The 26,473-nt window shown below is 46.1% G+C and overlaps 1 protein-coding gene across 1 annotated transcript; it reads left to right on the plus strand.

The window, feature by feature from the left end:
• Nucleotides 1-8,045: 8,045 nt before the first annotated feature.
• CHST2 (carbohydrate sulfotransferase 2) lies at nt 8,046-11,234 on the plus strand. Its single transcript, XM_003358597.5, has 2 exons — nt 8,046-8,759; nt 8,866-11,234. The coding sequence occupies exon 2, from the start codon at nt 9,048-9,050 to the stop codon at nt 10,647-10,649; it is 1,602 nt and encodes a 533-aa protein (XP_003358645.1). The 5' UTR covers nt 8,046-8,759; nt 8,866-9,047; the 3' UTR covers nt 10,650-11,234.
• The last annotated feature ends 15,239 nt before the right edge of the window (nt 11,235-26,473 follow it).

Here is a 26,473-nt window from a genome sequence, read left to right on the forward strand (position 1 = left end):
AGCACAAGACACAGCTTTTACAGCTTTGGGGAGATGTTTGGCATGGAAAGAGTTAACAGCAGCTGAGCCTCTGGTTACCAGGCTGTAGTTTCGCCAAGAAGCCTCTACTTAGAAGGGATTCATCTCTACACAGTTAGGGATGATAAATAACTGCATGCAGCCTGCCAAGATGAGCCAACAGGCCAGACCATCAGAGTGGTGGATACAGTCCACACCAAACTGCCTTTACTGAATGGAGCTTTGATATTATGACATTCGATTGCATTGACTGGGCTTATAAGAACCAGCACCTATGGTTACGAATCTATAACTGTTTTTTATTGTAGATCATAGAGATGTATTTAAGGACATAGTACACTTTCCATACCACATAATCCTTTTTTAAAAACCTAGAGTAACTAGCTGATAAATATTTATTGAACACATATACGACAGATACTGTGCTAGTATTAGGAATAAAGCAGCAAACAAGGAAATCACATGAATGAAGCTTACGGTAGAAAGAAGATAAACTGTTTTCTTAGCCCTCTATGTTAGGCAAAGCTGCCAACCTCCTGAGAAACTTTCCTTTTTTACAGTGGCTACTAAGAAGCCAGAGTGGGAGTTCTTGTCATGGCTCAGTGGTTAACAAGCCCGACTAGTATCCATGAGGATGCTGGTTTGATCCCTGGCCTTGTTCAGTGGGTTAAGGATCCAGCGTTGTGGTGAGCTGTGGTGTAGGTCCAAGATGTGGATTGGATCCCGCATTGCTGTGGCTGTGGTGTAGGCCAGCATCTACAGCTCCAATTGGACCCCTAGCCTGGGAACCTCCATATGCTGTGGGTGTGGCCCTAAAAAGACCAAAAAAAAAAAGTGTTCATTAAAAAAAAAAAAGAAGCTCAGAGCCAGTTTCTGGACTCACCTCTGGCAGTTGCACAGGGCCTCATGGGATGAACACCCTGGCTTAATATTAGTTTTCCCTTTGATCAATTTTCTTGTATTTATCTTGTGGAATGTAGGTTACCTCACATTCTTACTATCTTTTTTTTTTTTTTGAATGGGGGCTATAATAATAAAAGATAATAAATAATAATAAAGGATAATAATAAAAAATAATAAAAGAGCCTAGCAGATCAGGGGTTATGACTAAGCAGCCTAATAAGTGTTAGTGTGATATAATGAGATATCTATATCTCTGCCCTCGGTTCCCGACACAGGACTCCTAAAACCCTTATAACATCCTAAAGGATCAGAACACAGGAGCATCTTTTGTTCTAATGAGGTGACTCTGGATGGGCTTCATGGCTTCTGGAGGGGAGCTGGTCACCAGAGAGACCAAGCCATATTAGAAATTTAGAATTTTCAGCCCCAGCCCCATCTTCCAGAGAGGAAAGAGGGGCTGGAGATGGAGTTAATCATTGTCATGACTACATGAGGAAGCCTCCATAAATTCTAAGAGCAAGGGGTTCAAAGAACTCCCTTGCTGATGAACACGTGTGGGTGCTGGGAGAGTAATGAGGGCAGGGAGGGCATGGAAACTCCGTGCCCCTCCCATATACCTTGCTCTGTGCATCTCTTCCATTTGGCTGCTTCTCTATATACTTTATCATATCCTCTTATAATAAACTGATGAACATAAGTAAAGTTTTCTTGAGTTCTGTGAGCTGCTCTTAATTGACCTTGAGGAGGAGGTCGTGGGAACATTTGATTTATGACCTAATGGTCAGAACTCCAGGTGATGATCTGGATTTGCAGTTGGCATCTGAAGTGGGGAGCAGTCAAGTGGAACTGAACCCTTAACTTCTGGGATCCGACACTATCTCCAGGTCAGTGGAGTTAGAATTAAGTTACTGGACACTTAGCTGGTGCCAGAGAATTTTCTCGGCGTGGGGGGAAAGATCCACACATTGGTGACCAGAAATGTCCAAAGTGGAGTTGTAAATTGTTCTGTAAAGAAGAGAGACACAGGTGGAAAACTGTGGGTTTTTCTAATACAGTTGGTAAAAAATAAATCGAGAGAAAGGGGTGAGGGGTGAGGTCACTTATGCTGATGAGGAGGCAGAGTTCTGCCCACCAGAGTTCCTTAGGTTGACTGGCTGGGTAGAATTTAAAGAATTTAAAGAACTCAAAAGAGAAAGTCTGCTTTAAGTGAAGATGGAGAATAAGTCACAAAGACAAAGCATGAACGAAACCAAATCTATAATTAGGCAGTGAGCCATTACGTCAATTAGGAATCTTTGCTTGTAAGTAATAGAAGCTGACTCTAACGAATTTATTGGAAAAGGGGGAGGGATTTGTGGATGCATTTGGAGTAGCTCACTGAATCTAAAGAAAAAACAAAGAGTAGGTTTAAAAGGGATAGTGTCCCTTCTGAGAGGATAACGAGACTTCTCCCTAGGCTCCACTATTGGGATGGGAGGGCAGCAATTGTTTTCCATCTTTTGGTCTCTGTGATGAAAATTCAGATTGCCTCACATATAGTAGGAGCTCAATACCTACAGAATGAATGAATGAATGGAACTTTTATGGAGAGAACATCTAATTTGCTGAGCCTGGATCATATACATTCTCCCAGAAGGGGAGGGGTTCCTTGGCTGAAGTTCCCTCCAAAGTCACATACAGTGGGGTGGTTGGCTCAGATGCTATTAACAAAGAAAAAGAGAATGGATGGAGGTGGACAGAACCCAAGAGGATGCCCATGGCAGGCACTGGAGAAATGACTGACACACTAAAGAACACGATGTCTCTAGTCTGGCAAGGGAACATCTCCTGGTCCAATTAGCCCATCCCTGTCTGCCAATGTCTGGAAGGAAAAACTGCAGAAAGAAATTCCAGTTCTTTGTTGGCAAACTTAAAGGCTGGGGTGACACTCAGGAGGTAGACAGCTGGGCTAGGTCTAAAAGGTGAAGATGCAAAAAGATTGAACACATGCAGGTGGAGTCTAGGGAGGAGAGAGTTGTGCTCAAACAAGGCCAACACCAGGAGGATATGTTTGGTGATTACTTATACACATTCCTGGAGAAGTAAGCCTCAGCACTCTTCTTCCAGAACTGACTGTGCCCTTTCTGGATATATATATATATATATTTTTTATTATATATATATTTTTATTATATATATATTTTTTCTTTTTAGGGCCACACCTGCTAAACAGATATATGGCATATACAGATATATGGTGTATATCTGTTAATCTCATACTCCTAATTTATCCATCCCTCTTTTTCCCCCTTTGGTAACCATGAGTTTGTTTTCTTCCTTCTTTCTTCCTTTTTCTTTTTCTCTCTCTGTCTTTCCTTCCTTTTTTTTTTTTTTTTTTGTCTTTTTAGGGCCATACCTGCTGCATATGGAAGTTCCCAGGCCAGGGGTCCAATTGGAGCTGCAGCTGCCGGCCTACGCCACAGCCACAGCAATGCCAGATCTGAGCCACGTCTGTGACCTACACCACAACTCACAGCATTGCCAGATCCTTAACCCACTTAGTGAGGTAAGGGATTAAACCCGAATCCTCATGGATATTAGTTGGGAACTTAACCTGCTGAATCACAAGAGGAATTTCCATTAGTTTGTTCTCTATGTTTGTGAGTCTGTTTCTGTTTTGTAAATAAATTCATTTGTATTATTTTTTAGATTCCACATCTATGTGATACCCAGTTTTCACCTGACTGCCTCCTCATTCTTTGCAAGGGTCACCTCCCCTTTGCAAAGGTCACTTTCCTGATTTAAAGTAGCTGCTTCCAGTCATTGGCAACATTATTCTTTTTTATTTCCTCCATAGCTCTCACTGGTCTCTAAAATAATTTGATCTGTTTGAATGTACGTGTACTGAAAGTCTCCCATGCTAGAGTGTAAATTCCATGAGGGTATGGACAAGACTTTCTGTTTCACTTTTGCATTCCACAAAAGATGAAAGAGGTACCAGCACCTGGTAGCTCGTAGGTACTTAATAAATATTCATCAAGTCATCCTTGCATTTCTGGGATAAACCCAAATTGGTTGGACTGTCTTTATTTCCATACTTAATTAGATTTCTTTTGCTGCTATTTTACTTAGGAGTTTTATGTATACGTGTTTGTTGTTGTGGTGGCGGTGGTGGTTGTTTTTGTCTTTTTAGGGCCACACCTGCAGCATATGGAAGTTCCCAGAATAGGGGTTGAATAGGAGCTGCAGCTGCCGGCCTACACCACAGCCGCAGCAACGCTGGATCCTTAACCCACTGAGCAAGGCTGGGATTGAACCCAAGTTCTCATGGATACTAGTCGGATTCATTACCACTGAGCCACAATGGGAACTCCTTATGTATATGTTAAAAAGTGGAAAAAACCTATTATCCCCTCAGATTGCAAAGGGGAGTAATCTCTCTTTTTCTATTCTGAAAGAATTTGTTTAAGATAGAAATTAACTAGCCCTTCAAAGTCTGGCAGAATCTCCTTCAAAGCCTTCTGAGCCTGTTTTTCCTGGGGGAACATTTAAAAATGACTGACTGCTTTATTTTCTTCATAATCATCAGACTACTATGGCCTTTTTTTTTTTGACAGTTAAGGCAAGCTCCCCTACCCCACTTTGGAATTTGACCCTTTCATTTTAGCTTTTTTTTTTTTTTTAATTTCTTATTTATTTATTTATTTTTTGTCTTTTTGCTATTTCTTGGGCTGCTCCCGCGGCATATGGAGGTTCCCAGGCTAGGGGTCGAATTGGAGCTGTAGTCTCCGGCCTATGCCAGAGCCACAGCAACGCGGGATCCGAACCTCTTCTGCGACCTACACCACAGCTCACGGCAATGCTAGATCCTTAACCCACTGAGCAAGGGCAGGGACCGAACCCTCAACCTCATGGTTCCTAGTCGGATTCGTTAACCACTGCGCCACGACGGGAACTCCTTAGCTTTTAAACTAAGTAGAGGATTACTTAGGCTCTGTAATGGGTTCCTGACTGTTTGTTATATTATATAAAATCACATAAAATAGAAAAGGACCACCCTTGGGCTAATGACAACAGTACGTTTTGAATCAAGGATTATGATGAATCCAATTCTGCGCACTCTGGTTCCACTGCAAATGCATATTTACTGAAACTATGAGTGACTGAGTCTATCTTTGTGCCCAGGGGTAGATATTCCCTAGAGGTGAGCCTTTTGGTTCCCCAGCAGGACAGAAGGGTCTGGATAGGAACTGTCCAGGTAACCTAGCCTTAACATCTGTTTCTGGATTCAGACTGTGGAGGGAGGTCCAGGAAGATTTCTCTTCCACATTGCACAGGCTGGGTACTGCGCTTACAGCACCCCAGAATGTGAGGTCTCCACTATGGGTCCAGGATTAGGTAAAGCCCACAGCAAGTTTCCAACAGCAGTCTCCTTTCCACATCCCAGACATCAGAAAAGAGAGACTCTGAGGACTGTCCTGGAAAAGATGCTAGATTGCAATGAACTCAACAGTGAGCTGAAATTAAGGACAGCCCTGTGGCCTGACCAGCTCCTCTGCCAATGAAATTATGTGACTTATTATATGTCTGGGTCATTACTATGCTAAAAGGATAAGTGGATTAAAGTGAAAGGAATTTCTGAATCAATGTGGGAAGGAAGGCATTATCAAGTTTTTGGATGTCATTAGCTGTAACAAAGTTTGGAATTAATCATGACACAGTGCAAAATGGTAAAGCAAGGAGAGGGTGGAGATGCTGAAACCTGTAAATTTATGCCATCTGAGCACTCCCTGTGGGGGAGTCTGGCAAATGCATTTATTATTTTGCCAACTTTAGTAAAGTGTTACAAAATTGCAGACAAAATTGTTTCTATGCAAACAATTTTTGAGAAAAGGGTCCTTAAATCAAATAACTGCAATTCACATGCTTTCTGAGTAACCACAAAGCTAGGGACTAAATTTTAAATATTAGACATTATTTTTCAACCATGCTGAATACTAAGGTTGAGATTTTTCTTTCCTCCCAACTTCCTTTGCTTTTAAGGGCCGCACCAGCGGCATATGGAGGTTCCCAGGCTAGGGGTCTAATTGGAGCTACAGCTGCCAGCCTAAACCACAGCCACAGCAACCCCAGATCTGAGCGGCATCTGTGACCTACACCACAGCTCATGGCAATGACGATGGATCCTTAACCCACTGAAGGAGGCCAGGGATAGAACCCACAACGTCATGGTTCCTAGTCGGATACCTTTACTTTGCACCGCAAGGGGAACTCACTCATCAGTCTTTTAACTTGTCAATATCCCTTTAGTTTTTTGGGGAAAGGACAGAGGAAAGAAGGGACAGGGCTAGAGAAAGCTCAGAAAGTGATGTGGGTGGGTCCAGAAATGGAGAGATGGTAAATCATTAAATTATCACCTTAGTTTGTAAATAGGGATTAAAAACGTCTGTCTGTCCTGACGCTACTTGAGCAAGCTGCATATAAAATTCCACCTCTACTCTTCTCCTTCTATTTGCATAAAATCTGTCCTAGAACCATCTCACTCTTACATTCTATCAGAACCATGGCGGTGGGGATGTGTGTGGAAATCTGAATTTTACCTACAGCATTATGCATTTTTCTGGCGAACAAGGCCAAGTCAAGGTTTTGAAACATTTTCTACCCGGAAGACTCATATGAATTAAGTCACTTTCTAAGAGTCCTAGCACTCCGAAGATTCTGTTAAGACTCACTGAAGAGTAGTAACGGCGCAAACAATAACATTTTAAATTTAGAAGGACATTCTGGCTGAGAGAGGCTGGCCCATATAGTACAAAGATAAATCTGCAGTAACTTTGTCAACTTCTAAAAACTCTTTTGGGACAGGAGGCAACAAAAACGCCTTACCAAAGGCCGATGAGCTTCAGGACCGGTAGCGATTCGTAGCTCTTCAGCCAAGGGCTCAAGTAAGGTTTAATTACCTGGGTATCTAACTCCTCTCACCGTTCAATTACTACTGTAGACGCTTATAACTGTCTTCATTTCGGGGATGAATTTTAAGCTACGGCTTAGCCTCTTCTGATGAAGGGGGGATGAGAAGAGAGAGAGGGGCGAGGGGGGAGGGACGGAGAGAGAGCGAGAAAGGGAGAGGCAGGGAGAAGAGAGAGGAAGAGAAAGCTGTTCCTTATTAAAAAAAAAGGCGGGGGGGTAATACTTAAACCAACTAAACACGATCTACTAAATATGATCCGACAACGGCGTTTCCTTTAAGGTCAAATCGCTTGATCTCATTTCTAAAACCAAAAAGCAAGACATGTATTTTACGGTAAATTAGAACAGAGTCACCCCTGATGCCCCATCACCCCAGTTCGTTCCCGAGGACATCAGTCACAGCGAACGCATCATCACGAGATGAGATGGGGAGAGCGTCTGCTGGGGGCGTAATAAGACCGAACAGGCTCTCTCCATAGGTGGAGTAAAGCGAGAAGAAGCCCCGCCGGCACACTCCTCCGGAAAACTGAAGCATCTTCTTTAACCTCGGGGTCAGAAAGATTTATTACTTCCTCGGTGAGCGAGAAGCCTCAGGCTAGTTGGAACTGACGAGCGGGGAGTGGGAACCTGAGAGCGACGCTCGGCGTTACCAGAGCTCTCCGGGGCGCGGGTGCGTCCTCAGTTCCCGGAGGGGCCCAGCCGTGCCGACCCGGGGGAAGAGCGGCGTGGGAGGCCGCTGCGGGATTTGTCCAAACTTTATCACCAACTCTTTCCGAGAGCAAAAACGGACGATTGAGCCCGGCAGCGGCGAGCAGAATCCAAGTTTCTCAGAGGTCGGGGCGCCGGAGCGCTCTTAACCCCCGAGTCAGCGCCCTGGCGCTCAGCACACGGACTGCTACGGCCTCCACCGCGCGGATGGCGGCCGGAGCGACGCCGCTATAAATTGGTCCCCGCATCTCCAACCCCCAAGGCGTCGGCGGCGGGAGCCGGGCGCTGAGTCGGGGGCGGGCGCGGGACGCGCGGAGGAGGAGCGCAGCGCGGTGAAAGGGGAGGAGTCCCAAGGATAGACGGTGGCGCGCACCAACCCGGCGCCTGCTGGCAGGAGCCGTGCAGAGGCTGGCCCGAGCGCGTTGCAGCCGCTCGGCGTAGGGAGAGTCGGGTAGCAGCATCCTCCCAGGCGCCGCTTTCGCGCGGCGGTGGCAGCGGCTGCGGCTGGGGCTTTCTCAGTCCGGATTTCTCGTTGGCCCGAAGAGGCTGGTGCCGGGGGGCGGGGCGGGCAAGGGAGCTGCGGACCCCAGCTCTTTTGCTTAGAGCTGTGTGTAGGGGATTTCTGGGCCAGTCGGAGGCTGCGGAGCGGCGGGGGCGCCGGCAATGCCCGCTCGGGCATCCTCTGGGTGATGGAAGAAGCAGCTGCTGCCGCCGCCGCTGCAGGGTCGCACTGCGCCCCATCTACAGCCTTCCGAGAGATGGGAAGATTCGGGGCGCAGAGGCCGAGAGCGAGAGAGGCGGAGCCGCTTTGCCTGGAGCTGGGTCCGGTTTAAGCCCCCTCCCCCCAACTTCCCCCGGCCAGCTTCACCCCCCCGCCCCGAGCGAGGAAGGAAGCTACTGTCCCGAGAGGGCGGCGGCGACGCCGCTGGAGCCGGTCGCAGTGGGCTTAGCGGAGGGCAGAGCAGGGCTCCAGGCCCGTTGAAAGTTTCCCTTCCCCAGCCTCAGGGCGCCTGCTGCCAGGAAACTCTGCCCAGGGCTTGGGCTGCGGATTCCCGCGACCCCCTCGGAGGCAGGGGACCCCGAGCGGAAAACAGCGCTTGAGAAATCGAGGAACGAGTGACAGCAGGACAGACAGCCGGGCCGTGATCCCGGGCCGCTCCGGGGCGCGCCTGCGGCTCCAGGTGAGCTGGGGAGCCAGGCAGACCCGAGGGTGGGCGTTACTTAGGAGGAGGTGGAGGCTGGGGAGGAGGATTGGGGAGCATCGACTTACTCCGCTTCCCCTCGTAGGTCCTTCTCGGAGCCGCTGCCATGGGAGAACCAACCCTAGGCGCCGGGGACCAGCCGCCGCTGCTGCCGTGCCCACCTCGGAGCCGCGGCCCAAGTCCCCGCGTCCGAAGCCGGGCCGCTGCGTCCCCCTCCCGGGTTGCAGGGCCGCCTCCGCCGCGCTGCCGGCCTGGGCTGTGCCTGTGATGAGCCGCAGCCCGCCGCGAGCCCTTCCCGCGGGCGCGCCCCCCCGGTTGCTCCCGGCCGCGCCTGCCGCCGGGCCGCGCGCCCTGCTCCCACCGTGGCCCCGGCGCCCGGGTCGCCGCTGGCCCGCGTCCCCGCTCGGAATGAAGGTGTTCCGCAGGAAGGCACTGGTGCTGTGCGCGGGCTACGCGCTGCTACTGGTGCTCACCATGCTCAACCTCCTGGACTACAAGTGGCACAAGGAGCCGTTGCAGCAGTGCAACCCCGACGGGCCGCTGGGTGCTGCGGCGGCAGGAGGTGCTGGGGGCGGCTGGGGGCGCCCGGGGCCTCCTCCGGCAGTGCCGCCACACGCGCACACCCGCTTGGACCCCCGTACCCCTCATCGCCCTCCCGTTGCAGCCGTCGGGGCGGCTCCGGCAGCCGGGGCGGGGGCTCCGGGGGCCGCAGCCTCTTCGGGTAATGGTACTCGGAGCAGCACCGGGGGCGGCGGCGGGGACAAGAGACAGTTGGTGTACGTGTTCACCACGTGGCGCTCAGGCTCGTCCTTCTTCGGCGAGCTTTTCAACCAGAACCCCGAGGTATTCTTCCTTTATGAACCAGTGTGGCACGTGTGGCAAAAACTGTATCCAGGGGACGCCGTTTCCCTGCAAGGGGCGGCACGGGACATGCTGAGCGCTCTCTATCGCTGCGACCTCTCGGTCTTCCAGCTGTACAGTCCCGCTGGCAGCGGGGGGCGCAACCTCACCACTCTGGGCATTTTTGGAGCAGCCACCAACAAGGTAGTGTGCTCTTCGCCGCTTTGCCCCGCCTACCGCAAGGAGGTCGTGGGACTGGTGGACGATCGCGTGTGCAAGAAGTGCCCACCGCAGCGCCTGGCGCGCTTCGAAGAGGAGTGCCGAAAGTACCGCACGCTGGTCATCAAGGGCGTGCGCGTTTTTGATGTGGCCGTGTTGGCGCCACTGCTGCGCGACCCCACCCTGGACCTCAAGGTCATCCACCTGGTGCGTGATCCCCGGGCTGTTGCCAGTTCACGGATCCGTTCGCGCCATGGACTCATCCGTGAAAGCCTACAGGTGGTGCGCAGCCGGGACCCGCGAGCCCACCGCATGCCCTTCTTAGAAGCCGCTGGCCACAAGCTGGGCGCCAAGAAGGAGGGCATAGGAGGGCCAGCCGACTACCACGCCCTTGGCGCCATGGAGGTCATCTGCAACAGCATGGCCAAGACGCTGCAGACTGCCCTACAGCCTCCTGACTGGCTGCAAGGCCACTACCTGGTGGTGCGGTACGAGGACCTGGTGGGAGACCCCGTCAAGACCCTAAGGAGGGTGTACGACTTTGTGGGGTTGCTGGTGAGCCCTGAAATGGAGCAGTTTGCCCTCAACATGACCAGTGGCTCGGGCTCCTCCTCCAAGCCTTTCGTGGTGTCCGCACGCAACGCCACGCAGGCCGCCAACGCCTGGCGGACCGCCCTCACCTTTCAGCAGATCAAACAGGTGGAGGAGTTTTGCTACCAGCCCATGGCCGTGCTGGGCTACGAGCGGGTCAATAGCCCTGAGGAGGTCAAAGACCTCAGCAAGACCCTGCTCCGGAAACCCCGGCTCTGAGCGTGGTTCCCGGGAGACCTGACTTCCCGTAGAGACACCCACAGGAGGATTGTGGTGTGTTTCAACAAAAACAGACCAGATCCAAACTGAGGAAGCCCACATACTCAATTATAGATACATAATATAAATAACCACACAGGCACTTGCTGTCAATGTTTTGAATCATTGAATTCAAGGAACAGCCACAATACACATCTCAGAAAAGGCAAGACTTGAAAGTTCTGACCAGCTGCCCCTATTTTTCTCTCCTCTCTTCTCTCCTCTGCTTTTTCTCCTTTCCCTTTTCTCCCATTTCCTCCCCTCTCCTCTACCTGACTTCCATTTGGAAGTGAGATGTTGATTAAATCAAGATCCAGTAATCCAAATCTTGTTTACAAAATTTTCGTGGTATCTGTGAACATGTGAAAGAATCCTTTGGATGTTGGGGGGGTGGGGTGGGGTGGAGAAAGGGGAAAGTGGTCCAGGAGCTAAAAGCCCCACTGGGCATGCTAAATCATGGAGGCATTCTTCTAAAGTAGGCTTTTGTGTAAAAAGCAAAGGTTATATGTGAGTATTAATAAAGATAATAAATAATATTCTTTTTTATATTTGCCTCCATTACTTTCGATTTTACCTGTGTTACTTGTCCTGTGCAGCTTGAGACATAATCTGCTTCCCCTCCCCCCACCTCCTTTTCCTGTCTCTTTCCTAGAAAACACTAAGATGGGTGGGAGCTGCTTCCAACTCCTTGATAAGAACTTTGGAGTTGTTTTCTCACGTATAAACCACAGCCTGTCAGGTACCCAGGAATGGGAACAAATCTTCAAATTCTAGAGGCAAAATCCAAGCAGGGCAGTGGAGGAAAAAGCAGGGCACTACTTTCCTGCTGCACTTGGAGCACAGAAAGGAAGGAGCAACCTCTTGGGGATTTGAAGGCATTCGGTTTTGATGTTTTGATTGTTCTTGAGTTAAGACTGGGGGAAACCTTGAAGTAGAGGCCAGTGTTTTGGCCCTGAGTTTAGTTCAGAAAAGGCTTTTTTTTAAAAATGAAAAGTATGTAATTAAAAACACTTATAATGAGAACACAAACCTCAAAAATTAGTATGGACAACTTGTGGCAACTTCTTTGGTTATAAAAGTGACAGAAGTATATGTGTTTGGAGTGTTTTTCTGCCTCTGACACAGTCCACAGAGGCAATGTGAAAAGGGAAATTTGACCTGATAACTCTAAGGGCACCCACAGGCTTTCCCCCTTCTTCCCAGCTTCCTATCCAAATTAGTGCAAGAGAGAATGTAGATTTATAATGGTTTACTTGGGATGCCTGTGGGGTACATTGCTTTTCTTTATTATGTTTCCAGAAAGTAAAATTGTAAAGAAGCTACGACATGTTACTGACAGTATAAGGGTTCAACTAAGAGCTTCTTTTAGATATGAAAGTAAATTACAGAGAAATGAAATGAATTGTGAGTTAATGTGCTAGATTTTGAGATTTCGTATTTTCCAGGGAAAAAACTACTGCAATTTTCCTTCAGTGGTAGTGGTATTGCTGCTGTCCTGAGACCATTTGTACTGAAGCACTCTGCAGAATGTTGTATTTATTATAATAAGAAGTTAAGAAGCGTAAATGGGAGCAAGAGACAGCGTAGATATGTATTACATTAAATGTGATACAAATTCAAGTTCATATCTTTATTTACTATAATTTATTGGGAGATCTGTAAAAGCTGATCTGTATAGATTAAATGCTGAGGATTTTATTTTATTTTAAGGAAAAGATGATGAAAGGGAATATGGGAGATATTTTAACATAAGATAATTCTTAAGTATAATTTTTATTACAATGTGAAATTAACTACACTGTTAAGAATTCCAAGATAAAGAAGCACAGAGGTTAAAACAAGGATGTAATATAGCAGTGGATTTCATAACATTCTAGAATGGTTATTTCTTAATTTACTAAAATATAGAATTGTGTTTATTAAGCCAGATAACAGCTAGAACACATTGATGGTTTCCGATATTTTCATGGTAGCACCTATGCTGAATTATCTTCAGCGGTAATAGGATATTTGCAATAGCTTTAATTTTAAAACTCTGGAAAAGTAAATGAACAAAATAAATATTAATGTTAGATGACTAGAGATGAAACAAACAGGTTTAGCAGGAAATTAAGACAGCATCCTTAAAGAGTAGCCTCTCTGAATAAAAGAACCATTTAAAACCAAATTTCATGTGGCATTAGAATCAACTCTTTTCACGTATTCACAGTAAAATTCGTGCTTAGTTGTTGAGTGAAGGGTTTCTAAGCAGTTGGAATCATTCTTCTCTCACTATAGCCAAGGACTTTGATGGCCTTTCAGTGGAATTATGATGTTTTTGGATCTTGTCTTTAAAAAATATCAGATGCCACGTAGAGGCTTTTCAGCCTGCAGCACCTTCTTGGTCTCTGCTCAGATGAAATGTTAAGCTAAACATCAACAGTTCTCCCCTTGTTGTCTTCAAACGGGTTTCCATCCATAATTCCCTTATTTTGTAGCAGCTGCCTTCTCGCCACGCTACCACTCCTGGGCTCTGTAATTTGACAGGGTGAACTGTTGCTCCTGGAGGTCTGTACCTAGCTGCATTCTAGGAAAGTGAGACAGGTATAGTTCCCACTAACGGCCGAGATAATCATATCCGTGACATTCAGCTTCCACAGGGTTGAAAAGGAGAGAAGCAGTTTTTGGCATTAATAGGTTGTCAGCCCCCAGTGCTAGCAAATCTGTGCCACAACAAAGTGCGATACAGCCTGTGACCATTTCTGAGACAGCAAATGTGAAAGAGATCATTTTCACGCTTCCCAACTTGGCACTATGTCCATCAGCAGGAGCAAATATTCTTTAGAGCAGGTTATCAGAGTGGTTTTTTTATTTTCAAAGTCTGCTGAACGGAGAGCACACCTGACTTACGCCTCTGACTTTGGAATGCCTTTGTTAATTAGAATGCTCTGTTTATAAAACCAAGCCTACTCAGTGCATTGAGCCAACAGATATGAGTTTGGAACAAGGCAGCGGCCCAGGCTGGGTGCTTGAGTTTCAGGGAGCTCAGAAGTCCTCAAAGGCCCTATTCAGACTCAGCCGTGGGTACCTTGCGGGCAGGGACGGGGCCAAATCCTGTACCCTTCAGTGTCGGCCACAGAGCGGGTATTTGATAAATATTTATTGAGTGAAATATGTAAGTATCCAATTTTGAAAGTGCTCAGGAGGCAAAGAGTGGGAGAATGGGTTACCTGTTAGGAGAAAGTGCCAGGCTGAAGAGTGTGGGCCTTCGGCTCTACTTACTGTGGGGAGTGGGCTAAGAATATTTTCAAGATTTCCAGGGGGTCTGTGTATAGACTCATATTTCCCACTGATGAATTAGAATTTCTGGATGTGGAGTGGTAAACGTTTCCAAATGAGGAATTCGATTTTTCTTATTTGTTTTTCCGATGGCACAAACAAGATAAAGGGCAGTGATCAGAACATCACTGCAGAATAAATGCTGCCCTGGTGCCTAAGGGAGGGCTGGGCGGTTTTCAGGATTGCAGAAGCTCTGTGATATTTACGGTTTCGAGTGCTGGGAACGCTGAGGTTGGAAGGACTAGGGGGTGGATTTCACCCAGGCAGAGACTAGGCCCTTGCAGGAAGTGAGTCCTATTGTGGATGCTGGGTGAGACAAGGGCTGTCTGTCCCCATTGCATCCTTGCCCGGCCGTGGCCAGTTCTGCCCAGGATTTCTGTTGCACACAGGGGAGTTGTGGCTGGATTATGCTGTCCATTTGAAACTAATGCGAATGTGAGTGAGGCCATTCAATGACTATTCCCTTGGTCTGAGCCATGAAGTAAAGATCATATTTGAAATCCAGCCTCTAGAGATGACTTCAGAAAGATGAAGAGGGAAGTAAAAAGGCGTGTCTTATCTGTAGCCACGAACAAGGATGAGGTGTCACTTTACCGCTCTCCCCCACCTCCCTCCCTACACACAGCAGGTACAGGTGAGTTTCTGCACCGTCTGGAAAGGTCTGGAAGAGAGAGTTTTTTATACCAGTTAATGGGCATGTGGGGAGGGACGCTTTTTGATCTTAGGCACCTGAGAGCGTGTGGGTGATGATTCAGAACCGGTGACACTTTGGTGTCAGGATCCAATGTGGACAGGTGGAAAATGACAGTTACCATCTGACGAATGGCTTGAGCTCTATGTAATGGGATGTCCCAAGGTAAGGCACAGGTTACAGATCCCTTTTGTCACTCACCTTGAGGAGGGTCCTCTCAAATCCGTCACGGCTAAGAACAGCTGCTACTTTTGCAGTTCAAGTACGAGCCACTGAGCTGCTTGGGTACAGGCTCCGGTACAAGTGTTTAATAATTGAAATTACAGGGCTTGACTTTTATTACATCGGAGGCAATTCTGCACACCCTTAATCAAATTATGCTAAGGAAATTGTTAAATTCTGAATAACGCATTAAGTTTATAGAAAGGGAAACTTTAGGAACCAGTGTTTGGCAGGGGGTGGTATTGTTTATAAACTTCAAGGAGCCTTGAAGGAGCAAGAGGCTGTCTGTATATCTGGCAGGATGGTAGAGGATGGCCAGGGCCAAGCTGAACGTTTGGCCAAACCAGTCATTTGTCATCAGACATCAAAAGTGTTGGGGGCCTGCTTGAACTTTCAGGTTTGTGACAGTCACCCTGCCAAGTAAATGATGGTGAAAATGATCACTGTAACCAAAAGCTATACTCAGAAGCGTTTAGTGATGGCTCCCATCCTGAGAAGACAGGGCTTGATAGAAATTCACCTTGAAGCCATTCGTCCTCAAGTGAGGACCAGCTGCATAATTAGTGGGGCTCCGGACCAAATGAAAATGTGGGGTCTCTTGTTAGAAAAATTATTAAGCATTTTAATTCTGCAACAACAGAGAATCAAACCAAGCATGGGCTTGTCTGAACGTGGGGGCCACCAAGTGTACAAGTCAGATGCTGTGAAGCCAGTCCCACATCCAGATGCAGAGACAAAATGCCTATTTGCAGGAAGAGAGCAAATAATGGTGGCCCACACATTCCTGAAAGTGGGCACAGGGTAGCATAACTGTAATTAAAGCTCAGGCATCCTAGCGAGACAAGTGCACTCTGAAGGGCGGAAGTCTAAGGAGGTGAGTCCACACATGACAGGTAATCCCTGATGATTGCAACAAGTGACTGACCATGCCCTCTGAGTCTTCAGTTGGGTTTGAGACACCCAGGACCAATCTTGTGCTGTTGGGGGAACCCTTCCCACAAGGACAGGTCAGACAGTCTTCCGTGAGGATGGAGAGCTTAACCTTCTTATTCTTAGCGTGGTGATGCTGACAAGTTCTGCTGATGACAACGTTCCCTTCCTTTGGAAACTACTGTGGGACTCTCTCCATGTGCTTCATGTATGACAGAGAGGGCAAGTCTAGACATAGAAAAGCATTTGCAGCAACATGGATGGAACTAGAGAATCTCATACTGAGTGAAATCAGCCAGAAAGACAAAGACAAATACCATATGATATCACTTATAACTGGAATCTAATATCCAGCACAAATGAACATCTCCTCAGAAGAGAAAATCATGGACTTGGAGAAGAGACGTGTGGTTGCCTGATGGGAGGGGGAGGGAGTGGGAGGGATCGGGAGCTTGGGCTTATCAGACACAACCTAGAATAGATTTACAAGGAGATCCCGCTGAATAGCATTGAGAACTATGTCTAGATACTCATGTTGCAACAGAAGAAATAGTGGGGGAAAACTGTAATTGTAATGTATGCATGTAAGGATAACCTGACCCCCTTGCTGTACAGTGGGAAAATAAAATAAAAAAAAAAAAAAGAAAAAGAAAAGCAGATGGTCGAGTGACAATAAACTCAAGGAGTAAAGGTGCAAGATGTGCCGAGCCAACCGCTGTGCTTTCTAACTGTGTCAAGTCTTGTCAGCTAAGTTTATTTCATCATAGGTGGGGACGTCCTGCTGTCCTCTGGGTAAAGTTCCCCCCATCCTCCACCCCTCTCTTGTCTCTCTGTTCTTCTCCACTTTGTGAATTCCTACTCATTATTCAAGAGCCTGGATCTCTTGGAAACTTTTATTTATCAGCCCTGCTCCAAGATGTCCCCTATTCCCTCTGTCAGACTTGTGCATAGATCTATGGGTCTGTATCCCTGAAGGTTGGGATTCTCTCTTTATAATCTGCTTCCTCTCCTAGTCATGGTCTTTGAGGAGGGAAGAGACTTAATCGTCTGTGTGTGTGTGTGTGTGTGTGTGTGTGTGTGTGTGTGTGTGTGTGTGGTGTCCCTAACACCAAGCAGCGTCTTGCCTGTAGGTCTTTAAAAAGTGAGTGATCAGAGTGTCCATTGTGGCTCAGCAGGTTAAGAATCTGACATGGCATCTGTGAGGAAGCTGGTTCCATCCCTGGCCTTGCTCAGTGAGTTAAGGATCTGGTGTTGCTATGAGCTGTAGTGTAGTTTGCAGACATGGTTAGGATCTGGCATTGCTGTTGCTGAGGTATAGGCCTCAGATGCAGCTCCAATTGGACTTTAGCCCAGGAATTTCCATATGCCACATGGCTGTAAAAAAAAAAAAGTGAGTGCTCAATAAAAGAGGTTGCCCAAGAAGCCAGAGCAGAAGGGATGGAGGGGCAGACACTATCAAAGTGGATCTGAGTAAGATGTGACATGCCACCATGGCCTGAGCTTCACATATGTATCAGACAATAGCTGAAAAAGCAAGACCAATTAATACGGATGGAAAGGAATTCCAAAAAAGGCCTGTGGAGGGCCTCAAACGGGGTTTTTCCAGATTCATATTTGAAGCAGAGATACAGTAAGTCAGAGCCCCCCAAAGAAAGGTAACACCTGAATTACAGTCAAACAGAAATGACACAATTTTTGTTCTATCCGTGCACATAATATATATATATTTACATATTTAAAATTTTTATAAAATCTTTTTTTTTCTTCATTTTAGAGCCACACCTGTGGCATAGGGTAGTTCCCAGGCTAGGGGTCAAATAAGAAGTATAGCTGCCGGCCTACACCACAGCCACAGCAATGCTGGATCCTTAATCCATTGAGCAAGGCCAGGGATTGAATCCCCATCCTCATGGATCCTATGTCATGTTCTTAATCCTCTGAGCCACCACAGGACCCCAGAATTTTTTATATAGTCTTTAAAGGTTACTTTCCACTTACAGTTATTACAAAAATATTGGCTATATTTCCTGTGTTGTACAATACATCCTTGTAGCCCATCTTATACCCAGGAGTATGAAGCTCCCACTCCCCCACATTTCTATTGCTTCTCCCTGCCTCTCTCCTCTGGTTACTGCTGGTTTGTTTTCTTTATCTGTGAGTCTGTTTCTTTTATGTTATATTCACTAGTTGGTTGTATTTTTTAGATTCCACATCTGTTGTACCATAGAGTATTTATCTTTCTCTCTCTGACTTATTTCACTTAGCATAATGCCTTCCAAGGCTATCCATGTTGCTGCCAGTGACAACATTTCATTCTTTTTATATATTCCATTGTATATATATGTGTGTGTGTACACACACACACACATCACATCTTCTTTATCCATTCATCTGTTGATGGATACTTACGTTGCTTCCATATCTTGGCTATTATAAATAGTGCTGCTATGAACATTGGAGTGCATGTGGAAGTGATACTGTTTTTTAAGGGCCCATGAGGAAAATGTATTACTGTTATGTGGGCAGAGTCTGTGTATTTGTTTTGACATGCAGAGCTCATAGCTGGCTTGATCTTCTTTTAACCTTTTCAGGGAGTTTCTGTCGTGGTTCAGCGTAACGAACCCAACTAGGATCCATGTGGCCTCACTCAGTGGGTTAAGGATCTGGCATTGCCGTGAGCTGTGGTGTAGGTTGCAGATGTGGCTTGGATCCTGTGTTGCTGTGGCTGTGGGTTAGGCTGGCAGCTACAGCTCCAATTCAACCCCTACCAGGGAACTTCCAGATGCCATAGGTGCAGCCCTAAATAAAAGACAAAAAAATAAGAAGACGAACCTTTTCAGGGACTGGAAATTTTTCAAGGAACAAGGTGGAGGTTTGAATAGTACATTTCCATTTTCAGATGTCCCAGTTACTCTGGTAAACCCTTATTCTCTCTAGGACTGACCTAGCTCCTGGGAGGAATTAAAATATTTGATGTTCTCGTATTGGCGCTCAGTATTTTCAGATGAAGGAGGGTGTTTTATTATTCCCTTCTAAAAGAAAAATAGAAAAGAAATGCACCTTGTTTCTGAAAAATGGCACTCGTATTCATGGTTTTTAGCCCTGTTATTTAACCAGCCCCACTTGCTGGTGAGACCAGCATCCTTCCAGGCTGTGAGCTCTGAGTATACTTTTTTAGGCTAAATCTTCATTTATATTTTTACATTTCCCAAATGATGTCTCGATGTGCTGTGCTCTTTATAACTTTCTATCACCATTTTCATTTCACTTCCTAATACCCTCGTGGTGATGATGATAATGCCGCCATAATTTACCCTTTGCAGAGCATTTATTATATGTCAGTCATTGTGCTAAAGTACTTTATAGGTATGATTCTATTTGACTCTTATAACAATCCAATGGAATGTGTATTATTATTCTCTCCATTTTTACTTCCAGTTTTATTGAGATATAATTGACATACTGCACTGTATAAATTTAAGGTTTACAGCATAATGATTTTTTTTTTTGGTCTTTTCATCTTTTCTAGGGCTGCTCCTGCGGCATATGGAGGTTCCCAGGCTAGGGGTCTAATCAGAGCTGTAGCCACCAGTCTATGCTATAGCCACAGCAACTCAGGACCCGAGCCACATCTGCAACCTACACCACAGCTCACGGCAATGCCAGATCCTTAACCCACTGAGCAAGGCCAGGGATCGAACCTGCAACATCATGGTTCTTAGTTGGATTCGTTAACCACTGAGCCATGATGGGAACTCCGAGCATAATGATTTGACTTAACATTGTGAACTAATTACCACAATAATTTTCCTGAGAATTCATCATCTCGTATAGACATAAAATTAAAGGAATAGAAAAAATTTCTTTCCTTATGATGAGATGAGATGTCCCTACTTTACAGAAGGGGAATACAGGTCTATACGGGTAATTTTCCTAAGGTCACATGGTGAGTAAGTGACTAAGCCTCTTTCTTTTTGCTTGGTACATGAGAGGTCACACCATTTCCATTTAAGGGATACCAACAAAATAGCAAAACTTCTTGTTCCAGCCAAATGCTTTCTGAGAAGTGCTTCCTGAATGCTGGAGGCATTATGCCTTCGGCCAGGGAACAGTTATTATCAGCATCATTAGAGGCGCTTTTTTCTTTTTCTTCAGCAAAAGGAGCAGTTATTGGCTTAAGTGCTGTTGGTTAAAATTCCTCTTAGAATGACCTTTATTTAGCAAAACATGGAATAGGCTGTTTTGGTGATGGGAAGATGTTGTGTAAAATCTGACAGGAAATTTGGAGGTTGAGAGAAAGAGAGTTTGAAAGAGAGGGAAAAGAGGGGAGGCTAACAGGAGACAAGCAACATGATAGGATGCTGGAGCCCAAGGAGGAGATGTTGCGGTGATGCTCCCAGAAGAGAAGGGAATGGCCAGTGACAGGAGAGTAGTGTTCAGCTTGGACATGTTTGTGCTACTAACCTTCAGTAGTAGCCTCTGTTGCCCCAAGCCTCTAGCAAAGTCTGCTACGTGCTTCTCCTTGAGTGGAGGTGGTTTGTAGGCTGAAAGGGATGGAATCATGCTGCCCAGGGCAACATGGGGTGAAAACCCACAGGAGCTAAAAGGCAGGGAAGCAATTGCAAATTCAGAGGAAGCAAGAACTCAGAGCTAGTATTGATCTGTGGAAGTATGAGCTTACGCCAGGCATCCCTGCAGGTGTTGAGCCAAGGGGAATTTCTCTCCAGCTGTGAGATGGGACTTCTAGGCAATCTTACTTAAACTTTCAAGGATGAGGTGGCTTGATCACAGCTCAAGGAGTAGGGATGTCCATGGGGTGGATATATGGGTTGTGACTCCAAGGCTTTATAGGTAGGAACTTGGTGGGCAGGTGGAGACCTTGCAAAGTTAGGAAATATTGGCATGTTATCAAAGCTGATGTGATCAAGTCAGCTCAGTCATTTACAAGTGTGGAAACGAAGGTGGAGAGAAGCTGAAAGATGTATTTTGTGTCCCTAGTAAGAGAAACTGGGTAAACTGGAAATCAGCTCCTGAGAGTTCCCGTTGTGGCACAGTGGAAATGATTCTGACTCTTATCCATGAGGATGTGCGTTCGATCCCTGGTCTTGCTCGGTGGGTCGGGCTTCTGGCTTTGCCGTGATCTGTGGTGTAGGTCACAGACTTGGCTCGGATCTCACATTGCTGTGGCTGTGGTGTAGGCCAGCAGCTGTAGCTCTGATTAGACCCCTAGCCTGGGAACTTCCATATGCCATGGGTGCGGCTCTCAAAAAAGAAAAGAAAATTAGCTCCCAATTCCCAGTTGAGGGGTCTTTGACACAGCCTCACCCTAAGATTTATTTCCTCTCTTCCTACCAGTCTTTTGGCCACTCCAGGATTTTGCAGTATCTTTACAGAATGTCTGGGGATCAGAGAAGAAGTGCACTTTGGAGATTGTGGTCAAACTTTAGTAGGAGATGAGGTTGCCCCAAAGCAGACAGCTGAGTTTCCAGGTGATCTGCAATATCATTACCATAAGCACTACAGTCAAGGTTCTTTGGTTGAAAAACTGATTCTGTTACATTAAGCAAAACAGGATATTGACTGGAAAATATATGGGGAGCACACAGAATTGAAGAACAGCTAAAAGCAAGGCTGGGCACTCTCATTTTCTCCTTTCTTTCTCCCTCCACTTCTTCCTTCCTTCCTCCTCCTCTCCCCCTCTTCTTTTGTTTTTCCCTCCCTCCCCACCCCCCAAACCTCTCCCTTTCTCTCTTCTTTGTTTGCCTTGCTTCACACATTCAGAATTTGGTTCCTGGAAGAGTCAGTTGCTTTGGTTGGAGTAGGTGTCTGTTCCTTGGCACCTGAGCAGGGCACCTTGACTGACTGTCCCATCAACCTGCATACACATGTGGGGAAGTGGTTTTCCACAAGAAAATCAGGGTGCAATTATCAAAAGTAGGAGAAAACATGCCAGGTGTCCTTAAACCAATAAACGTCTTCTATATTCATTTATATATTTCATTATTATTCTCCAGTTACCTTGAGTAACTGGGGCCAATTATTCTTTAAAACTCACTACCCAAATGGTGGTTCACTCTGCATTGCTACGTTAAAATATGGGCAGTGATGGGACTCATTAGTGAATTGGGCTACCACGCTTGTTGGATGTAAATAAGAACATTCACTTATTGGGGGTCTCTGTCGTGGCTCAGTGGTTAACGAATCCGACTAGGAACCATGAGGTTGTGGGTTCGATCCCTGGCCTTGCTCAGTGGGTTAAGAAGCTGGCATTGCCGTGAGCTGTGGTGTAGGTTGCAGACTCGGCTCAGATCTCGAGTTGCTGTGGCTGTGGCATAGACCAGTGGCATAGCTCCGATTAGACCCCTAGCCTGGGAACCACCATGTGCCTTGGGTGTGGCCCTAATAAGACAAAAAGACAAAAAGACAAAAAAAAAAAAAAAAAAAGAGAAAGAAAAGAACATTCACTCATTTAAGTGATGGCAATTAATTCAGGTTGTGAACTTCACATAGATACATTTCCCCCCCTTTTTTTGGCTGCCTCATGGTGTATGGCATTTCCTGGCCAGGGATCAGATCCGAGCTACAGTTGTGACCTACACAGCAGCTGTGGCAGCACTCCTGGATCCTTAACCCACTGTGTCCAGCCTGGAATCAAACCTGCGTCCCAGTGCTCCAGAGATGCCACCAATCCCATTGTGCCACAGTGGGAGCTCCTAGATACTGTATTTTGTGATGTGCTTTCATTCAGGTTTTAATAATAATGCCACCTTACACTTCTATAATGCTTTGTAGTTTACTAAGTACCACAGGTATTTCTAGTTTCCTACCCACTATCCATTCTCCCCTTCTTTCTTACTCAGGGGATCTTAATTTGGTTCAAGGAGGCAATATAACTCAGTTAAAAACATTTTCCACTCTCCCTTGTAGGTGGGAGTGATCATGTGACAGCCAATGAGATGGAAACAGAAATCCACTAGGAGAGTTCCTGTTGTGGCTCAGTGGGTTAAGAACCCTGGCCTTGTTTGGGATGGGTGGTAAGAATCCAGAGTTGCCATAAGCTGTGGTGTAAGTTGCAGACCCCTAGCCTGGGAACTTCTACATGCTGCAGGTGCGGCCCTAAAAAAAAAAAAAGAAAAGAAAAAACAAGAAATCTGCTGGGGATTTTTAGGTAACCGTTTTGTTTCTGACAGAAATAGATCTTTATCTTGCCTGTTTTATCTTCTTTCCTTCCTCCCTCCTTTCTGTCTATTTGCATGTCTGTCTGTCTGGAGTCTGGAAGTGGGGTCTCTATCTTGTGACTGAGAGGCAGCCATGAAGGTCAAAGCCACTTGCAGAAAGACAGAAGATGTTGATGACTTCCTGAAGCCACCACACCGGCCATGGACCACCAGCCTTCAGAATACCTGTGGTGTGGGAAAAATAGACACCTAATTGTTTCAGGTGTTGCTGTCAAATTTTTTGTTTCCCACAGCCAAATACAATCCTAATGGATACAGTAAACATTCTCACTAATATTTATTAGCTCACTTGGGACTTGCTACCACTAGGCAGAAGTAGGATTATGATCCATCTTTTATAGGAGAGGAAGCTAAATGGCTTGCTCAAGGTCAAAGTGCAGTAAATGTCAGTTTTGATGTCCAAATTAATACTCTTTCCATTCAGCCACTGGTTCTCAACAGTCCTTGCAATCTGCTTGGGAGGAGGATTGAGGGCCAGCCTTTGGAAAACTTATGTATCTGTGTGTGTGTGTGTGTGTGCGTGTGTTGCCACGACGAGGGAGTGATCATGGCATTTAGTGGGCCGGGAGCAGTATTGCTGAATGCCCCATCATGCACAGGACTGTCCCAGGTAATGACGAATTGTCCTGCTTCAAGTGCCAACAATGGTTCCTTTGAGATATACTGAGCTATATTAAGGCAAAGAGAATTATGTACTTATGACTCAGAACTGACAAAAGGCTGCCTCATAATGATACTCAATAAATGTTAGATGGTAATGATATCACCACCATCATCAACATCATCATCAACATCATCATCAACATCATTGCTATTTTGGGCATTTGTAGCCATGATGAATTTAAAGGTTGCATGTTTCTATAGCTACATTCTGCTGCTCTAGTTTAGGCGAAGAGAAGAAGGCTCATTGGATGATGGGTAACGGATAGGGAAAAAGTAGGACAGATGCTGGATTGAAAATCTCAATGAGAGCAAAGATTTAAGATTATACATATACAGTTCTGCCAGGATAGGGTGCAGGACAAGCGGTCGGGAATTCTAGAAACCTACATTTCTAAGGTGGTGCAATTTTTCCTGGTCAAGGGCTAAATGAGGTAGCTGTGTTGGATTGAAGGTGAAAATGCTAAGAAGATGAAAAACTAGGATGCCAGCTGTGTTCCCAACATGGATACTCAAGTCATGGATGATAGGGGCAGAGACCATGGTGGCAGAAGGTCGTTGATTTGGCCGCTCAAATCTTGCACTTGTGCCTGGTGTTTGAAAATGATTGTCCTCTTCTACAACTTGCTTGGTCTCTTCATGTCCCAGTGCACAAGCTAGCTCATTGTTATATCTGTATGTTCATGCCTGTGGAAGCTTCTATTCAATTTTTTTTTTCTTTTTCTTTTTAAGGCCACACCTCTGGGATATGGAGGTTCCCAGGCTAGAATTCAAATCGAAGCTGCAGCTATCAGCCTACACCACAGTCACAGCAATGCCAGATCTGAGCTGCATCAATGAACTATGCCACAGCTTGTGGCAACACCAGAATCTTAACCCACTGAGCAAGGCCAGGAATTGAACCCGCATCCTCATGGATACTAGTTGGGTTCTTAAACTGCTGAGCTATAACAGGAACTCCTGAAAACCTTCTAGTCTAGCTTACATCAGTGCCTCCTTTCTTTGAGGACAAAGTAGTACTCAGCTTCACAGCATTTTGTACTGGCTTTGAAATATTTGGTTGTGTGAATCTGGTCTATATTCCAATTTAACTCTAATCTCAGAAACAATTAAACCATACTTTTCACTTCTCATGTCTTGCGCAGAAAGTAGTGAATGAAATATTTCTGGAGTTATTGAACTGAAGTGCAGGTTGGGGTAGCGTTGTGTTAAAGGACCCTTCCAAACCAATCAGTAGTCCTTTCTAGATTGGGTACTCTGTGTGCTTTGCCTGTGGCTGGTCACACACACACACACACACACACACACACACACACACACACACACACGTTGTTGATAGTACTTATCAGGTGTCAGTGTTTTGCTCCATGCTCTCTCTATATGCTTCTGTCGCATCTCTGTAGTGGTGACCATGGGCTTTTGGCTGCTCGGCATCCAACCCCTGATCTTCTTTCAGGAATCATGTCTCCTGCTGTCTCGGTGCATGTGGTTCTGCTGGGGCTAACTCCATCCTAAATGCTAGTGTTTGCCATGGTGGAAGTCTGACTTCCCAGAACACAGTGACTGCTTAAGGACTGAACACATGACCCAATTAGAGCTAATGAGATACTTGAAATTTTTTCTGAGATTTCTAGGGTGGGCAGTCATTCTTATTAAGAGAAGAAGAAATACGGACTGGTATTCACATTGCCTCCAAGTGAAGGGAGCCAAACCGCAGGAAGCAAGACCTGAAAGACTGGGAGAAAGAAACCAGGTACTGATGGAGAAAGGGAATCTAGGTAGTACTGGTGATGTCATTTTAGCCCTGCTCCAAACAGGACCTGAGATCACCTTACCAGATCTTTATAATTATAGGAGCCAATTACATACCCATTTTGCCTGAGCCCCTTTGGATGGGTTTTTCTTTCTTCTAATGCAAGGAATCCAAACAAATGCTGGATTTTCCTGGAGTGTTGTACACTGTCTCTCCTTTGACACAAGCTTCTAAAGGCAGGGCTCTTGTCTTATCTTTGTGCTTCCAGCAGAAGGCACAGTGCCTGGCACCTGAGATGCCTCCAAACCATGTTTATTTAATTGTGCACAGAAGTGGGCTCTTCAGGTCAGCAATATCAGCCCCTCCCTATCCTGCCAGATTGGAATCTGCCTTTTAATAGGATCCCAGGTGATAGATGTGCATCTTAAAGTTTGTGCAGACCTAAAGGCAATTTCATTTTGCCAACAATCAGCCTGGAGTGATTCTGCATGAGGAGTGCCCCCTCTGTTCAGTAATTCTGGCTGCATTTCAGTCTCATTTCAGTGGGCATCTTGCTCATAGGGTTCCGGAAATATATAGATAAGGATGCTCAGAAAGACAGGAGCAGCATCCGTGGCTGGTCCAGCTCCACAGAGTGCAGTGTGGGAAGTAAAGGCCCCCTGGCTTCACCATGGATGCCTGGGTCCCTCCCTGGCACCACATCCTGGCCACCTGCCCAAGGACCAAACATTTGTTTACTTCTGAATATTTAAAAACCCCCTAGATTCTTCTGGGTTTGGGGAGCCTGAAGAAAGCTAATTGAAACCTGAATTCTGTCACAGTCGAGGGAATACTACATGTTAAAATGAATTCTGGGCTTCCGTCCTGCAGCATTTTAGCCATGTGACTGACTCCCGAATTTGATTTTCAGTCTTTTTTGAGCATGCATTATTAGGAGGACTAGAGGCAAACAAACATTGTATAAGTAACAGAA

The sequence above is a fragment of the Sus scrofa genome, chromosome 13, assembly GCF_054392235.1.
Source record: "Sus scrofa isolate SSC_HxYL_T2T_F1_AM1 chromosome 13, Sscrofa_HxYL_maternal_Yorkshire_Landrace_v2.0, whole genome shotgun sequence".
Taxonomy (NCBI): domain Eukaryota; kingdom Metazoa; phylum Chordata; class Mammalia; order Artiodactyla; family Suidae; genus Sus; species Sus scrofa.